This window comes from Oryx dammah, unplaced genomic scaffold (genome assembly GCF_014754425.2).
Source record: "Oryx dammah isolate SB20612 unplaced genomic scaffold, SCBI_Odam_1.1 HiC_scaffold_21, whole genome shotgun sequence".
Classification (NCBI taxonomy): domain Eukaryota; kingdom Metazoa; phylum Chordata; class Mammalia; order Artiodactyla; family Bovidae; genus Oryx; species Oryx dammah.
The window spans coordinates 59,445,137-59,464,392 of NW_024070205.1; the positions used below are offsets into that span (position 1 = coordinate 59,445,137).

Consider the following 19,256-nt stretch of genomic DNA (forward strand, 5'->3'; position numbering starts at 1 on the left):
AATTAAGTAAACCTCTTTTTTTTTTTTTTTACATACAATTAAATATATTTGCATTTGTTCTTGCCTGGAGAATCCCAGGGACGGCGGAGCCTGGTGGGCTGCCGTCTATGGGGTCGTACAGTCGGACACGACTGAAGCGACTTAGCAGCAGCAGCAGCAGTATTTGGAAATGAGATTCAGTGGTCTAGTTCTTCAGAAAGTTGTTTTTTTCTGTTATAAAGATACTTTTTAAATAGTATTAAAATTCTAGCAGAGGAACTATGCTAGACTAAAAGAAGTAGTTCATTCTTACCAGGAATTTAATTATACTTCTGGTCCATGCGGTTGTGTCTTAGATTTTGAGAACTGTTACATTCTGCATTTCAGAGTGGATGTCTTCAAATGAAAACATCCCTATTATTCACTGCCTTTTACAGACTCACCTGTGACTGGTTTTGGTTTTAAATCTTTCAGGTGACAACTCCTGGCCCAGTCAGCAACAAGAGAATGGTTCACTTTTCTCCAGATTCTCATCACCACGAGTGAGTGTGCATTGTATTTGTATAATCTTGTTGGACTATTCTGCATCTTTTTTGGGGGAAATTGGTAACTATTGCTAGGAAAGATGGTTTAATTTAAATACACCTTAAAAAAGAGTAATAAACATCATATGCCAATAACAGTAGTCCAATAGAACAATTTAAATGAAACCCATGGCAGAAATTTAAAGAAAGGCTTTTAAATAGTCACTCTTTTACTTGTGATAAAATTTGAAATTCATGTGTTATTGAAATTCATATATTATCTTAAAGCATTTACACTTTCATTACATTAAGTAGCATCAGGCTCTCACTTCCTTCCTCCCACAGCCCTCTTCTAAAGTATTGAAGAGTGAGTGATTCTTTTTCTTATTAATTCTCTACCCTCTGCTCCTGTCCAGCATGAGCTGTGAAGGAACCAGAATGTATTTTCATTTAACAACAAAAAGAAGAGACTAATTTACTAGATAATTCAAAAAATTAAAGCTTTGGCTTAGTGAGTTTGGACATGAATTTGAGCAAACTCTGGGAGACACCACAGCACAAGTAGCCTGATGTGCTACACTCCATGGGGTCTCAAAGAGTCGGACTCAACTTAGCGACTGAACAACAACAAATTAGTGAGTTATGGGGTGGCTTTCTAGGTGCTAATTCTGTTTCTAAATATATCTTTGTTGGAAAACCTTAAATAAGTTGTGTCTTTTGTCCCAATACCCTATGTCTCCCATGAAGCTGGTTGAACTTGAGAAAGGCCATTAAAGTATGGAATGATATGAATTAATTATTGAGTGAATTTTTTTCTGGGAAACAATTATATTAGTACCCACTAGATCCTATTTTTTTAATCTACTTTTGTAAAATAGGAGTGTAATTGCTTTATAATATTGTATTAGCTTCTGCTGTACAACAGTGTGAATCAGCTACATGTATACATATATCCCCTCCCTCTTAAACTTTTTAGCTTAATTTATAAATTTTGATACTATAATTTATGTGATATAAGATTATTTTTATAAATTATTTTTATATATTTATTTTTATAGCTTATAATATCACAATCTTCCCTTTTAATAGCTTATATTATTCATTTTTTATTATCCTATAAGACCTTCTCTCTTTTTTTCCCTCAAACAGAAAAGAAAAATGGATAAAGCATTTTTTAATTTCAAAACGACAACCATTTGTATGTTTTCGTTTCAGTCTTTGTTCTGGTATAAAACCAGTACTCAAGAAAACAGATCTGGAGTTATATTTAAATCAAAAATTACATTTGATAAAAATTTTAAATGCTCTGAGGCCAAACGATCTCTTTGTCACCATCATAGCCCGGTACTAGTTACTGAATGAGTGAGGACATGGAAGTTTGTATTTAAAATAGGACAAAATTGGTAATGTCAGTCGAGTGTTTCGTCTCAAATTAGCAGGTATGACCCTCATTTGTAATATCCTGACATCCTTCCACACCCATCTCCCAGTGGTTCTCAATCAATTAAAAAAGAGTTTCTGGGGATGGAACTTAGATGCCACTGTTTTCAGAGTTTCCTAGGTCATCCCAGTGTGTTTCATTACCATTCTCTCAGCACTCAGGATAATGTTGGTCAATGACTAAAGTGGTCTAAAATGGTCATTTTACTACCTTGCACTCTACATGTGACTAGTCCACTTTATTTTAGTAATCTCATTCTGACCTCCTCTTTTCCATATCCTGCTCCATTATTTTAATTAAAACTCCATTATGTTTTATACGTATCTTTCTGCCTCTACTCTCTCACTATTTCAGTACACACTACTTACTTCTGCTACTTAATTTCAGTTCTGATCCTTTTATTCCCCTATGAAAACTCTGGTATTCTTCTTGACAGTAGAGAAACCTTAGCATATGATTAAACACCTTCCGCATTATGGCTCCAATTTCCCTTCAACTTGTTCCCATTGCCTCTCCCTCGGAACACCCGTGTTCCAGCTGTCTGCCTTTGTTCCCTGAATATAACGTATTCTGCTTCACTGGCTTCTTTCGCCACTGACTTTCTTTACTCATTTCATTTCTTCCTACCCATATCTGTCAAAACCTCATTTGTTATTCAAGGCTGTTTGAAAAACCATTTATTTATAAGATGTACTAGGTGCAAGTAACAGAATATGAAATTAACACTAGCTCAAACCAAAAGGTTTTTTTTTTCCTCCTCACATGAAAAGTTAAGAGGAAAAAGGTTCTAGAGTTTGCCACTAACCATAAAGATATTATCAGGGGCCACACTGTTTCTCTTTTTCTGTTTCATCATCTGTATTAGGGGTATTGTTACAAAAGGCCACAAACTGGTGGCTTAAAAAACAAATGTATTGCCTCATAGTTATTTTCTTTTTCCATACTTTTTATTTTCGTGGCAGAATAACATTCCTCTTGTGTTCTTGTATTCTCCCTTTAATTTTTTTTTAATTTATTTTTTATTTTACTTTACAATTCTGTATTGGTTTTGCCATACATTTTTTCATTGAAGTATAGGTAACACACAGTGATGTATTCATTTCAGTTATTGAAGAGGCTGTCTTCTCCCATTGTAAACTCTCACCTCCTTTGTGGTAGATTAATCGCCTGTATAAGTGTGGGTTCATTTCTGGGCTCTCTACTCTGTTCCCTTGATTTGTGTAACTTTTTTTGTACTGTACTGTTTTGATTACTATAGCTTTTTAGTATAGTTTGAAATCAGGGAGCGTGAGTCCTCCAAGGTTTGCTCTTTCTTCCTTGTGGGCTTTGACTGCCTCACATTTCTGAAGGCTGGAAGTTCACAATCGAAGTGTCAGCGGGGTTGGCTCCTTCCAAGGGAGAATCTGTTCCTTGTTCCCGCTTCACTTGTGGTTGACTGGCAACCTTTGTCATTCCCTGACTTTATTGCATCACCCCAGCCTGTGCCTCCAGCTTCCCAAAGCCTTTTGCCTGTTCCTGTATCTGGTCCAACTTTCTGCTTTTTGTGGTGATGCTGATACAGATATATAATAGCATTTTATAAGGTTGTATTGAATTAGGGCCTACCCTAGTGACCTCATCTTAACTTGATTACCTCTGAAAAGACCTGATCTCAAAATAAGATCATGTGTTTTTGTACTGGGGGTTAGAACTCCAACATATCTTTCAAGGGGATGCATTTCAACATGGCCCTCTTCCTGGTCTTTTTCTCTTACATACATATTTACTGCCTCATAGTCTGAAGATGGTTCCACATATCATGTCTGCATTCAAGACAGGAAGAAGGGGAAAGACCAGGGCAAGCAGCTTTCCTCAAGAAGCAAAATTATTTTTCAAAATCACTCACCCACCTTCCCTTAATTCTCATTGGCCAGAACTGGGTTACTAGGTCACCTGTAGTTGCAAGGGAGTTTAGGAATATAGATGTTTAGCAGAGGTTTAAATCAGGCGTGACAGGTTACTTGAGTAGGGCACATGAAAAAATGAAAGTGAAAGTCTTAGTTGCTTACTCGTGTCCAACTCTTTGGGGCCCCATGAACTGTACCCCACCAGGCTTCTCTGTCCATGGGATTCTCCAGGCAAGAATACTAGAGTAGGTATCCATTCTCTTCTCCAAGGGATTTTCCTGACCCAGGGATTGAACCCAGGTCTCCTGCATTGCAGGCAGATTCTTTCCCATCTGAGCCACCAGGAAGCCCTGTAACAAAGTAAGGATTAAGAGAGGAAACTATCTGTTGGGTAGAGCTAACAAAGTTTGTCATATTTAGCTCATTGGCTTTTTAACACACACTCTTCCTTCCATGCATACATACCGTGTAAAATGCCTTTCTTGCCTTTTCCAAAGAAGACCAATTCAAAGTCTCGTCCAGTTACTTATCGATCTCAAAATCTCATCCAAGTCCTCCAAGTGACATGAAATTTTAATCAGATCTGGCTATGGCTCCTTGTAGTATGTGGTATGTAGTATAAATTAAAGATGCCTGCATACAAAATATAGAATTGCAGAAAATACAGGTACTTCACAAAAGTTCTAATTTACTGAAGAAAGCGCTTAGTACTCAATTTTTGCCACAATACATACATCCAGTTTGGCAAACAGTCCTGATTTGCTTTCTTGGAGGACTTCCTTGTATTTATACTGTAAGATCACAGCTGATCTGTCCATTGCAGCAGACACCCTTTAAGGGTGCTACACAGTTTTTGCAACACAATTCTCTTTTCCTTTTCAGCTTTAATGAGGTATAATTTACAAATAAAAACTTCTAAAATATTTAAAGTGTACATCGTGATAATTATACATACATGCACACACATTGTGAAAGAATTCCCACCATCAAACTAATATATCCCAGTTCACATATTTACTTTTTTCTTTTTCCTGTTGAGAACATTTAAGATCTATATCCTAACTTTCAGTCATACAATATTAATTATAGTTGCCATCAGTGTACATTAGCCCCTCAGGCTTTATTCATCTATAACTGAAAGTTTGTGCCCTTTTATCAGCCTCTCCCCATTTCCTCCACCCTACTCCTCACTCCAGCCCCTCTCAACCACCATTCTAGTCTGTTTCTACAAGTTCAACTTTTTTTGGTAAGATTCCATATATAAATGATATCATGCACCATTTATATTTGTCTGTCTGGCTCATTGCACCTAGTACAATGCCCTCCAGGTTCATCCATGTGATCACAAATGGAATTATTTCCTTTGGTTGTTTCCATGTCTTGGCTATTGTAAATAATACTACAGTGAATATGAAGGTACTTATATCTTTTCAAGTTAGTGGGAAAAAAAATTTGTCAAGCTAATGATTTTGCTTCCTTTGGATAAATGCTAGAAGTGGTACTACTGGATGGTATAGTAGTTCTAGTTTTTAATTTTTTGAGGAACATTTATATTATTTTCCATAGTGACAGTGCCAGTTGCTAAATTAGCACTGTCAATATAAAAGGGTCCCCTTTTCTCCACATCATCAGCAGCATTTGTTTTCTTGTCTTTCTGAGGATAGCATCTTAACAAGTGTGAGATGTTCTTATTATGGTTTTGACCTACAGTCCCCTGATGATTAGTGATGTTGAACACCTTTTCATGTACCCATTGGTCATTTGTTTGCCTTATTTGGAAAAAACATCTATTCAAATTCTTTGCCCATTTTTTAATTGTGTAATTTGGGGGGTTTTTTTGCTACTAAGTTGTATGACTTCCCTGTGTTGTTTATCTTGGATATGAACCTTTTATCAGATGTGAAAGTGAAGTGGAAGTGTTAGTTGCTCAGTCATGTTTGACTCTTTGCAATCTCATGGACTGTAGCCTACCAGGCTCCTCTGTCCATGGGATTCTCTAGGCAAGAGTAGTGGAGTGGGTTGCCATTCTTTTCTCCAGGGGATTTTCCCAACCCAGGGATCAAACCTGGGTCTCCTGCATTGCAGGCAAATTCCTCACCATCTGAGCCAGCAGGGAAGCCCATTATCAAATATATGATTGCAGATATTTTCTCCCGTTCAGTAGGCTGCCTTTTCATTTTGCTGATGCTCCCTTTGCTGTCATAGAAGCTTTTTAGTTAGATGTAATCCCACTAGTTTATTTTTACTTTTGTTGCCTTTTCTTTTGGGGTTAAATTTAAAAAATCATTGCCAAGACCATTGTCAAGGAGATTACCCCCCTATGTTTTCTTTCAGAAATCTTAGAATTTAAGTTTTATGTTAGAGTCTTTAATCCATTTTAAGTGTTTTTTGCATATGGTGTAAGAAAGAGGCCCCGTTTCATTCTTTTGCAGATGGCTGTCAGTTTTCCTACCACCACTTATTGTAGAGACAGTCCTTTTTTCATTGTATATTCTTAGCTTCTTGTCATAAATAACTTGACTTTATATTCATGAATTTATTTCTAGGCTCTCTATTCTGTTCCATTGATCTATGTGTCTGTTTTTAACCAATATCATACTGTTTTGATTGCTATAATTTTTGTGTATATATATATATATATATACATATATATATACATTCTGTTTGTATAGTTTGAAAATGGTTTCAAATCAGGACATGTGATAGCTTCAACTTTGTTCTTCTTTATCAAGCTTACTTTGTATATTTAGGGTTTTTTGTGGTGCCACAAATATTTTAGGATTTTTTTTTTCTTCCTATGAAAAATGCCATTAGAATTTTTATGATTCTCTTCAATCTGTGGATTGTATGGATATCTGTGCATAGTGTAGATATTTTAGCAATATTAATTGTTCCTACTCATGAATACAAAGTCTCTTTCCATTTACTTGTGTCTTCTTCCATTTCTCCCATCAATGTTTTATAGTTTTGGGTGTGTAGAAGTTTCACCTCTTTGGTCAAATGTATTCCTAAATGTTTTATTCTTTTTGATTCTGTTGTATATGGGCCTGTTTTCATAGCTTCTTTCTCTGATACTTCGTTGTTAGGGTATCCAAACACAGCCAATTTATGTATACTGATTTTCTGTCCTATAACTTTACTGAACTTGTTCATTTGTTCTACTAGCTTTTTGGTGGAGTGTTTAGGATATTCTGTATGTAGTATCAAGTCATCTGCAAAGACAATTTTACTTCTTCTTTTCTGATATGGATGCTTGTACTTTTTTTTTCTTGCCTGATTTCTCTGTCTAGGATCTCCTATATATGTGTTAAATAGAAGAGGCAAGAGTAAGTAGGCATTCTTGTCTTTTTCCTAATCTTAGAGGCAAGACTTTCAGCTTTTTACCATTGACTGTGATATTAGCTTTGGACTTATCATATATGGTCTTTACCATGTTGTAGTATATTCCTTCGGAGAAGGCAATGGCACCCCACTCCAGTACTCTTGCCTGGAAAATCCATGGACAGAGGAGCTTGGTGGGCTGCAGTCCATGGGGTAGCTAGGAGTTGGGCACGACTGAGCAACTTCACTTTGACTTTTCCCTTTCATGCATTGGAGAAGGAAGTGGCAACCCACTCCAGTGTTCTTGCCTGGAGAATCCCAGGGACGGGGGAAGCCTGGTGGGCTGCCATCTATGGGGTCGCACAGAGTCGGACACGACTGAAGCGACTTAGCAGCAGCAGCAGTACATTCCTTCTATTTGTTGAGCATTTTTATCATTAAAAGATGTTGAATTCTATCATAGGCTTTTTCTGCATCTATTAAGATAATCATGACTTTTATTCTTCATTGTGTTAATTTGATGTATCACATTTATTGATTAGCAGTTATTAATTTTTTGGATGGTTTTTGACTACTGTTCAAGCTCCTCCCTAGTTATTAATCTTTTCTAATTTTCTATTTTTTCATGATTTCAGTTTGGTAAAGTGTGTGTTTCTAGGGATTTTTCCATCCTTCTAGGTTATCTGATTTGTTGGAGTATAATTGGTTATAGTATTTTCTTATGATCCTTAGTATTTGTTGCATGATCAGTCCTAATGGCTCCTCTTTCGTTTCTGATTTTACTTATTTGGTGCTTATTGATCATAGCTTTCTAATAAAATTTTATTTTTATGTTTAGTATTATCAAAATATATTTATGTTTGTTCAGTTAATTATGTACTGATGAGACTAGTCTCGTGTAGGAGGTGCTCTTGGTTGTCTCACAAATCTTTGTGATTAGCCAAGCCACCATCTTTGTTCTCGGTGGCTCCCAGTAATTGAGGGTGTGCCAAGATCATCAGTGTCCCAAAGGGAAGGATTACAGGCAGCACCTCAGATGCAGGCTGATTATAAGCCAGACTCTCAGTCAGTAACTGGGAAAGTATATAGCTAAGCCCCTTCCATGGAGAAACAAAAGTGGATGTTTTGCCTGCTTCTTCTGTACTCATCTTTAGGGGACACTGTTTTGCTGCTCCCTGTGTACTCATCTTGAGGGGGCACTGTTTTGCCTGCTCCCTCTGCACTCATCTTGAGGGGGCACTGTTTTCCCTACACTCTCTGCACTCATCTTGAGGGGACCCTGTTCTGCCATAAGTGAACATGGTTCCTGTGCCTGTTTAAAAACTGCTTCTTTGTTTGCTGTGGTCCTGTGGACCAGTGAATGCAAGCCCCATTGGCTGACAGAACCAGGAAATCCAGGGGTCTGTCTCTCGGGTAGCAAGTACAAAAGCAGGGCCCCGGACCTGTGTACAAATTCCTTCCAGAGAGGTGCTGGCAGCCTGTTTATATTGTTGCAGTGAGCAGGAGTGAGAAGGCAGAGGAAGTGCCCACCACGCCCTGAACGCTGAGGAGGCTCACAGCCAGCCCCTAGATGCATGCTCAATTACTTTCTAGAACCTCAGACAGCAGCTTGTAAAGTGTGCAGTCAGAACTGTTCCAGGAAAAGACTGGGAGATGGACATTTCTGCTCCGTGGGCTAAGCCTCGAGGGATAGCCACAGAGAGCGCTCACGTGACCATTAAGCACTGCTTCTTTCTTTGCTACATACTTTTTACTCTCAGAACTGGGTGCTTTGGGTGGGAGTCTTAAAATTGCCTCTCTTCCCCTTTAGAAAAAAAGAAAAAAAAAAGATGCCCTCTCAGTTCTAATTTTATTTTGGCACATTGCCCCGAGGTTTAAAATCCTCTTGGGTTCCAAACAGGGGTCATTCATATTGTACTGATATTGATGTTGACAGATTAAATCAAATGACTAAGTCACAAAGCTTAATGCAATTTAACTAGATAGTTTCTAATTCTTTGTTTTCAGCATCTGGTAGATGATTTAAAATACCCCTGAATCTTGAAATCATTGTGTGATATTTTTAGGCATAAAACTCTGAAGGAGTTCAGTAATCAAGTGATGGTTTTAACCAAATTCCTTTTATTTTATTTCCATTTACCGATTTGTGTGAACAAGATTTCTGAGCACTCAAGGTATTAAAAATACCAATAGAATTGATGCCAAAGTAATATTCATCAATGGGTACATGAATTAATTAGGGAAAAAGCTTATTAATGATAGCTTTCTAATAAAATTTTATATTTATGTTTAGTATTATCAAAATATATTTATGTTCATTTGGTTAATTGTGTACTAATGATAACTTTTTCAGATCTTAAGTAGTTGATGGTTATCAACTAACAGCCTAACAGCAATTATTATTAGCTTGACTAACTTATAAACTTCTTAAAATTTTTGTTCCAGTATTATCACAAATCTTTAAGAAAATGTTATAGGTGTGTGTGTGTATATATGTGTATGTATGTGTCTATATATATATGTATGTATGTATATATATATAATATGTATGTATGTATATATATGTATATATATATACACACACATACACAAATGTGTGTATGTGTGTATTCCCTGAAGAAGGGAATGGCTACCCACTCCAGTACTCTTCCTTGGAGAATTCCATTGACAGAGAAGCCTGGCAGGCTACATTACATACGATTGCAAAGAGTCGGACACAACTGAGCACACAAAAGAGTCGGATACGACTTAGAAGTTCAGCACTCAGGCAAATATGTGTGTGTGTGTGTGTGTGTGTGTGTGTAGATATACACACAAATTTTTCTTGCAGAATACTATGATAGGGTAACTAATAGAAGGCTTTCAAGCATAAAATTATATTACATTAGGATACACTTCTGTGAGGGAGTGAATTGGAAATTCAAGGAATTGCAGGAGAAAATTAAACCATGTAAAATTTTCAACTTTTAAAGAAATGCCTATCCTAGTATCTTTTTTTAATGGATTGATGGCTGGTATAAAAGGCACAGTGATATTTAGATTCCAGTGTATATATTCAAAGAGTGGTACAATTATTTGACTTTAAAATATCAATATATATGTAATATAAAATGAATCCTTTACAAATATTTAGATTACAGTGAAAATTTTAGATGTCTGCATAAAATATGCAAGCAGAAGATATTTTCATTACTGTTTCAGGCACTATGTACTCAAAAATGGTTGAAGATCACTCTTTTGGAAACCCCTGTCAGGAAAAAATAACAGAATATCCTACAAATAATGGTTTAAACAGGTAGCTGTTTAGTATACTGACATAATCAGAAATCTGGAATTAGAAAGTTCTAGAGCTATTGGGGAGGCCATAAGAGTATCTGCTACAATATCCTTCAAGAAATCTTTTTTTTTTTCCCTCAAATTCCCACCAGAAATTCTCAGCACCTTCTCTATTCTGCCTTTATGTCTTTATTTCTACTGGATTATAATATTTGTTAACATTATTTTCTAGACTGTAGTTATTATATGCATATAATTCCTTTAACGGACCATGAATTTGCTAAGGATAGAAGCTTTTGCTTTTTCCTAAATTTCTCAAAATATACAACACAATGCACACATCAAAAGTCATTGGCTCAGGACTTCCCTGATGGTCCAGTGGTTAAGAATCCACCTTGCAATGCAGGAGTCACAGGTTCGATCCCTGATCAAGGAACTAAGATCCCACATGTGGTGGTGCATCTAAGCCTGCACACCCCAGCTAGAGAGCCCATGTACTATGATGAAAGATCTCACATGATGCAACGAAGATACCATGTTCAGCAACTAGGACCCAGTGCAGCCCAGATCCAGCCAAATGAATAATAAATAAATTAAAAAATCATTGGCTCTGCGATTAAGGTTATCAAGTTCCACTGCTGCTGCTGCTGCTAAGTTGCTTCAGTCATGTCTGACTCTGTGCACCCCATAGACGGCAGCCCACCAGGCTCCCCTGTCCCTGGGATTCTCCAGGCAAGAACACTGGAGTGGGTTGCCATTTCCTCCTCCAATGCATGAAAGTGAAAAGTGAAAGTGAAGTCGCTCAGTCATGTCCGAGTTCTTTGCGACCCCATGGACTACATACAGCCCACCAGACTCCTCTGTCCATGGGATTTTCCAGGCAAGAATACTGGAATGGGGTGCCATCGCCTTCTCCGATACTGCCTAGTAATAAAGAGACAACCCCATTCCCTTCCTGATGCTTGCACAGGGCATAGGGAAAGCGTAGATGAACTGTGGTTTTGTGTAATCCTACTACACTCTCCTCAGAGCTGTAGTAACCACCTGAAAACAGTCAGTTAAAATCATCTTTAGAAACTTCTTACTGGATAGTAGGCAACAATTATGACTTTCAGTTGATGACTCCTCTAAGTCAGTATTTGTTTTGTTTTGAAAACTCCTACATCAGAAACAGTCTGATATAGGAATCCTCAAAATTTTACTTCATAGAATTTCAACAATTTTATTTTTAATAAATGTGGGGAAATATTTTACAGGTTCTAGTGCAATAGCATTTAGGAATTTTCAGTACCAGTGATCGCGTAGTTGATAAAGTTTGGTGTGGGGGACTTTGGAAATGTCAGATCTAAGAAACAGAGCTGCTGAGCTAGGGAACGGAAAGGGATTTTTTTTTTTAAATTTTTTATTGGAGTATATTTGCTTTACCATGTTTTGTTAGTTTCTTCTGTATAGCAAAGTGAGTCAGCTATACGTATACATTCATCCCTTCCTTTTTCAGATTTCTTCCCCATTTAGATCACCACAGAGCATTGAGTAGAGTTCCCTGGTTATGCAGCAGGTTCTCATTAGTTATCTATTTTATACATAGTAGTGTATGGTTTTAAAGTTAATGGAACAGTCCCCAGCATGGGTCTCAGTGTGGAAAAACTCACCTCACTGGAGGTTTTCAGCGCAGTATATGAAAATAGTGGAGGTAAGTCATTAAAATTTGAATAGTTTCCAGAAAGATATTTTACAAAATTTTCAGGTATAAAGTAAGATTAGTTGTAGAAATCTGAGGAACAGTCAACTTTGCTGCACACATGTTAGATTACAGAGTCTTGGTTTTAAAGGTAAACTCACATGTGCTCTGTACAGATGTTAAAAAGCCTTGTAGAGTGTCATAATTATGAAAATTATTACTTTCACTATACTACTTGTTTTGTGTGCTGTGCTTAGTTGCTCAGCCGTGTCCAACTCTTTGTGACCCTCTGCCAGGCTCCTCTGTCCATGGGGATTCTCCAGGCAAGAATACTAGAGTGGGTTCCCGTGCTCTCCTCCAGGGGATCTTCCCAACCGAGGGATTGAACCCAGGTCTCCCACATTGCAGACAGGTTCTTTACCATCTGAGCCACCAGGGAAGCCCATACTATTTGTTTTATATTCCATCTAATCATTGTTTCCGTGAAACATGTACTTCTGTGTTGAAAGTCCAGTTGTTAGTAATACACGATAATGTGTGTGTGTTCATTCTCTCGGTAATGTCTGATTCTCTGCAACCCCATGGACTGTTGTCCACTAGGTTCCTCTGTCCTTGGAATTCTTCAGGCAAGAATTTTGGAGCGGGTTGCCATTGCCTCCTCCAGGGGCTCTTCCCGACCCAGGGATCGAACCCAGGTCTGCCCTGTCTCCTGCATTGCAGGCAGATTTTCCACTGCTGAGCCATCGGGGAAGCCAATAATACATGATAAGTTTCTTTTAATTAAAAATATAATGCATAGAAATGAAATATTCATTGAAATAACTATGGAGAGGTACACGAAATGTGACGAGAATCTCAGTCTGACTAAAGGAGAGAAATTAGTCTCTAATGTCTGAGTAAAAATAGCATGCTGACTTTCGAAATTCCCATTTAATTATTGGGTTGACTTTTTGAAGATACAAGTATAAAAATCTGCAAAATAAAAATCAATTTATGACTACCTAGTTTTAAAAATATATTAAAGGTATCAAATGGATTACTTTTTATTCACTCCATTTTCCTTTATATACTGACTGTAAGTGGTCCAGAATTTTTTTCTTTCCAATATTTTTCTAATTATTTATGAGATACTTGTTTTTAAATTGAGTAAATATAATTTATTAATAGATTTTTACATTGATACTTATATTTTGCATTTATTTCATTTGGAAGTCTAAGAAATTTATGTGAGAAATTATGTGTAAATCCAAACTTACTTTATTTTTTTTAATTTAAATTTATTTATTTTAATTGGAGGCTAATTACTTTACAATATTGTATTGGTTTTGCCATACATCAACATGAATCCGCCACGCAAGTAACTGCTTAACAATCCTATGATAAATTCCTTTATAAAGCAGATATTCACCCTTTATATTATCTTCTGTGTAAATATCGCGTTTACTTAAAGTAAGATTTGCCCAGATTAAAGGTTAGGGTCATTGGGAATACATTTACATACATTTACAGTTTGTAATTTAGCATCTATGTCTCTATGGTGAAAGTGGCTTCAACTTTAGATTGTGATAAATAAAACAGACTGGATCAATTCCTCTTCTGATTTGCTGTGATTCCCTTGGAATCTTGCTATGTCAAGGACATTCTTAAGTGAAACTGGCTTTTTTTTTTTTTTTTTTTTGGCCCTTGAAAGTTCATAGCAGTGAGGAATGCAAAGAACACTAGTTCAGTATTCTGGGGACCTCCTCTCTTTCCAAACCAAGACCAGACTTCTCTCTGCTGCCCAGGGCTGCATAGAATACACTTTGAGAATCACAGGCAGAGATAGAACCAAAAGCACCAAATTTCATGTGTCATCCTAGGTCGTGTGTGACGGTCCTGTGGAACTCCCTGTCGATGTCGTCTGCATTCACACATGTGCCTTGGTCTTTTTGGCATCCTCAGTTATAGTTGCTATGAAGATGTAGTTCTTATCTAGCCCTGTGGCTTCTTCTTAATACTCTCTCTTCTCACCTTTATTTTTATTTCCATTTCTTGACCCATGAAAGCCTATTAAATTGAGTTAGGAGTTTGACCGACATTACTTCTTCCTCATTCCTAAACATCCCTAAACATGAATATATTATACACTTATTCATACGTAAGAGTCTCTTCAGTAAAATAGTGATGGTTCACAGGAAAGATGTTCATTGTAGATTATATACACTTCCAAAGCTAGTTCAAATTTTCAATGATAACCTATTTATACTAGTGCTATCCTATAGAACTTTTTGCAGTAATGGAAATGTTTTGTATCTGCTGATTATGGTAGCCACTAAACATGTCTGTCTAGAGCCCTTGAAATGTGGCTAGTACAACTGAGGAACCTAATTTTTCATATTGATTTAAATAGCCATATATGACTAATATCCATATTATTATTTAGTCACTAAATCATGTCCAACTCTTTTACAACTGCATGAACGGTAGCCCACCAGGCTCCTCTGTCCATGGGATTTCCCAGGCAAGGATACTGGAATGGTTTGCCATTTCCTCCTCCAGGGGAGTCTTCTCGACCCAGGGATCGAACCCACGTCTCCTGCATTGGCAAGCAGGTTCTTTACCACTGAGCCACGTGGGGAGCCCCAGTATCCATATTAGAGAACACAGATTTAGACCATGATGTATACATGGTGCACTAAGCATAAAATTATGCTGCTGAGTTAAAAAATAGAAGCTCTATAAAAAGTAGAAACTCTAAAAATAAAAATCTGTATTATAAACTGCTGTAGCTCTTTCCTTCTGAAAAGCACGTTTTTAGGAGGAGACAGAATTTGAAGTTGGTTTTGTCCTTTTGCATAGATGTAATATTATTTGACTTCTCACAAAACCCTATACATTTCTGCTACTTGTGGTTCAATGCTGTAGGTGGGGGCAAGGGATTAAGTGAGAAAGAATTAGTGTGGCACACTACATCTACAGAGATTTTAGTTCAAAAAACCTTGTTCCCTAAAGCTTTATTATCTACTTCTTACTTAAAAGTAAAACAAAAAAATAAAACCCCCTTGTACTCCACAGTTACCGACCACATTGCTCTACTAAAAAGAAAGCTGTAGAGAAGGCTCCGTAGGTGATGGCTATTCCCATTATCAACAGAGTGGTTGTTGTTTTTCAATCACTTAGTTGTGTCCAACTCTTTGTGACCCTGTGGACTGCAGCACGTCAGGCCCCCCGTCTCTCAGCATGGTAGGTGAGGATTAAATGAAATCACGTGTACCAGGCTTAGTTCTTAGGCATGCCCCAAATGCATCCATGTCCCAGAAGGAGAAGAGAGCCCAGAAGCCACAGTTAGCCCCTCAGAATCTTGAGAACAGACAGACGCTGCAGCCCTGACCACCCCGGCAGTCATCAGTTTCACTCTTTCGTCTTGGGAATCTTGGCTCCAGTGAAATAGCTCCTCTATAACATCTTCCTCTTTCATGCCCTTCATTTCCTCTGCTGTCTTTATATAAATATGACTCTTTGGCTTTCAAGGACACTATTTCCTCTATATTTCCTGTTTTGCTCATGTTTTCACTAAAAAATTAAGTAACTTTTATGTTTCATGAGGACATTAATGAAGAGAAAAAAAGGAAACAGAACAAAAGAGAAAGACTTCCCCTCCCCCAAATTATAACTGAAGGCAATGAAGGAGAATGGTGGTTAAGAATATAGGACATGCGAGGAAACCAGAACTGAAAGAGACATGTGTACCCCAAGGTTCATTGCAGCACTGTTTACAATAGCTAGGACATGCAAGCAACCTAGATGTCCATCAGCAGACGAATGGATAAGGAAGCTGTGGTCCATATACACAATGGAGTATTGCTCAGCTATTAAAAAGTGCACATTTGAGTCAGTTCTAATGAGGTGGATGAAACTGGAGCCTATTACACAGAGAGAAGTAAGTCAGAAAGAGAAACACCAAGACAGTCTATTAATGCATATATATGGAATTTAGAAAGATGGTAACGATAATCCTATATGCAAGGCAGCAAAAGAGACACAGATGTAAAGAACAGACTTTTGGACTATGTGGGAGAAGGCGAAGGCGGGGTGATTTGAGAGAATAGCATTAAGCATGTATATTACCATATGTAAAATAGATGACCAGTGCAAGTTTGATACGTGAAGCAGGGCTCTCAAAGCCGATGCTCTGGGACAACCCAGAGAGATGGGGTGAGGAGGGAAGTGGAAGGGAGTAGGGGTTCAGGATGAGAAGACATGTATGCACCCGTGGCTGATTCATGTCAATATATGGCAAAAATCATCACAGTATTGTAATTATCCTCCAATTAAAATAAAGTAATTAATTAAGAAAAAAATAATACAGGGTGTGGAATTGGACAGACTTAGAGAGAAGGCAATGGCAACCCACTCCAGTACTCTTGCCTGGAAAATCCCATGGATGGAGGAGCCTGGTAGGCTGCAGTCATGGGGTCGCTAAGAGTCGGACACGACTGAGCAACTTCACTTTCACTTTTCACTTTCCTGCATTGGAGAAGGAAATGGCAATCCACTCCAGTGTTCTTGCCTGGAGAATCCCACGGATGGGGGAGCCTGGTGGGCTGCTGTCTCTGGGGTCGCATAGAGTCAGACACGACTGAAGTGATTTAGTAGCCGCAGCAGCAGTCCCAATCTTGACTCCAGCCAGCTCTGTGACCTTGAATAGCACTGTAACTCTTCTGTAAGGTTGTGAGGTTTGAATGAGATAATCGTATGACCATTAGCATGGTTCCCCATACATATCTGACAGTTATTATGATATTTTCTTATCACAGCCCAGTATTCATCCAACTCTTCTCTTTTCTTATGCTCACTGTACTCATACTGTAATAAAGATTGCATTCCAAAACCCCTCCATTTTCGGCATCATCCTCCTGGAGGCTCCCTATTCTTTCATATTTATTCTCTGTCCTTTATTATATCATCTCCAGTCTCCTCACTGTGTATTCGTTTTCTGTGCTGCTTAACAAATTACCACCAACTTAGTGACTCAAAGAATACCCATTTACTGGCTCACAGTTCTCTTGACTACTGTAATCAAGACTGTGTGTTGACAGAACAGTACACAAATAAATCAACTTAAGAGAATAGAGAACCCCGCAATAAACCCACTCTAACAGCAGTATGCTCAACTGATTCTTTAAAAAGTATAAAATCAATTCAATGGAGGAAGAAAAGCTTTTCATCAAAATTAAAACTTTTGTTCTGTAAAGCACCCTATTAATAAGATGAAAATATAAGCCATGTACTGGGAGAAAGTATTTGTAAATCACACATCTGAAAAAGGCCGAGCTCAGCTGGGTGCCCTGCTCGGTGTCTGATAAGGCTGAAGTCACAGCATGCATCGGCTATGTTGTCATTTAGAGGCTTTTTTAAAAGGAATCCACTTCCAAGTTCTTGAAGTTTGTTGGCAGAATGCATTTCCCTGCAGCTGTACTATTGAAGTCCTGGTTTTCTTGCTGACGACAGGTCAGCCAGTGATCTCTCTCAGTTCCTGGAGCCTCCTTTCAGGTCCTGAGAATATGGTCCTTTGACTACAAAACCAACTATGGAGAATCTTCTTCATGTTGAAACTCTCATATTTTGATTCTTCCACCAGGAAGAGTTCAGTCCCTTCAAAGAATCACCTGCTTAGCTTAAGCCCACCAAGAATGAGTGATCTCCCTTCCTTAAAGCCAGTTGTCTTATAATACACACCCTAATTATAGCACTGACTATCCCATCATATGCATGGGTCCTTTCTGCACTCAAAGAGAGCAAGCTGTACAGGGTTTGGATCACTGGGGGTCCTCTTAGAATTCTGCCTGCCATCCTGCTCCATAAACTACTCACCTTGGATGAATCAGTCCATCTACCCACTGCCATAGCTCCTCCACTGAGCACTGCTGAATAAAATCACAAAATTATATGGTTTGTTGCTACACAGATATATATTAATAATCTTGAACAGTAGATCTCTCAGCAGTGCTTTCACATGACCTTCCATAATTCTCTTGTCCCCAAAAAGTTAGTCTATGTCTTGTCACCAAGTCCCAGTAATAAGCTGCCCACATCCTCTCTCCCCCTACCGAGAACTTGACTTTGTCTTCAACTTTCCAAAGCAAGGCTATTAGTCCACAAATTGGGATGAACTTATCCAGATCAGGTGGCCAGAGTATTGGAGCTTCAGCTTCAGCCTCAGTCCTTCTAATGAAGAAAAGCCGACTCATCTGAAAAGACCCTAATGCTGGGAAAGACTGAAGGCAAAAGGAGAAGGGGGCAGCAGAGGATGAGATGGTTAGCTAGCATCACCGACTCAATGGACACGAGAAAACTCCGAGAGATAGTGAAGGACAAGGAAGCCTGACATGCTGCAGTCCATGGAGTTGCAAAGGGTCAGATACGAGTTAGCTACTGAACAACAACAATCCAAATAGACCTTCTTTGGCTCTCCTTTTTCTTAGTATTAGAGGAAAAGAGCTTTTCTCTGTCCGGGGCTGATTCCAGCATCTCTGTTTTTTGATTGGAAGAAGTTTTTTTGTTTTTTTTTTTTTTCCTTCCAATAGCTTCTTTTCTTATATACTACATTTTTAAACCTCTTCTTTCCATTTCTTTCTGATCTCTCATACTTTGAAAGCCTAACTTCTAGATAGAGTGAATTATCCTATGCCCACTTCACTTCTTCACATCCCATTTCTTTTACATCCAGCACTTTCTGGAAACTTTTTTGGGAAAGATCACCAGAACATACAGAGGTCACCAAAAACTAGCAAAGGAAGAAAAACAGGTTAACTCTCAACGCTGGGAGGGGCAAAAAGAAAAATTCAGCCGCAGAGTGTTCATATAGTCGTAATATCTGTACTCACTATTGACTAATCAAACATGGTGTTTATAACTTGAAATAGAGGATTGGGAGCTATGAAAGAGCTAAATTTACAGTAAATAGAAAGTCACTAATGTCTAAAATTAACCACAGAATGCCAGTATAACCATATTCTGTAGAAACACATCATTAAATACCAAAAGAAAATGCAGAAGGAGTTGACAGTGCTTTCTCTAAACAGAGCTTAGGGGGTCAGGATAGATGAAACAGTGCTGTTTTTCAGACTTTTTTGTTGATTTGCTTTATTTAACTGCATGTATGCATT

General features: G+C 38.0%; 1 protein-coding gene across 1 annotated transcript in view; it reads left to right on the plus strand.

Moving 5' to 3' along the window:
* The window catches only part of GPATCH2 (G-patch domain containing 2), a 197,276-nt gene that overhangs the window by 113,608 nt on the left and 64,412 nt on the right, over window positions 1-19,256 (plus strand). Inside the window, exon 6 of the mRNA XM_040263269.1 lies at window positions 454-521. Within this exon, the coding sequence (XP_040119203.1) occupies window positions 454-521 (68 nt within the window). The remainder of the gene's footprint in view (window positions 1-453; window positions 522-19,256) is intronic.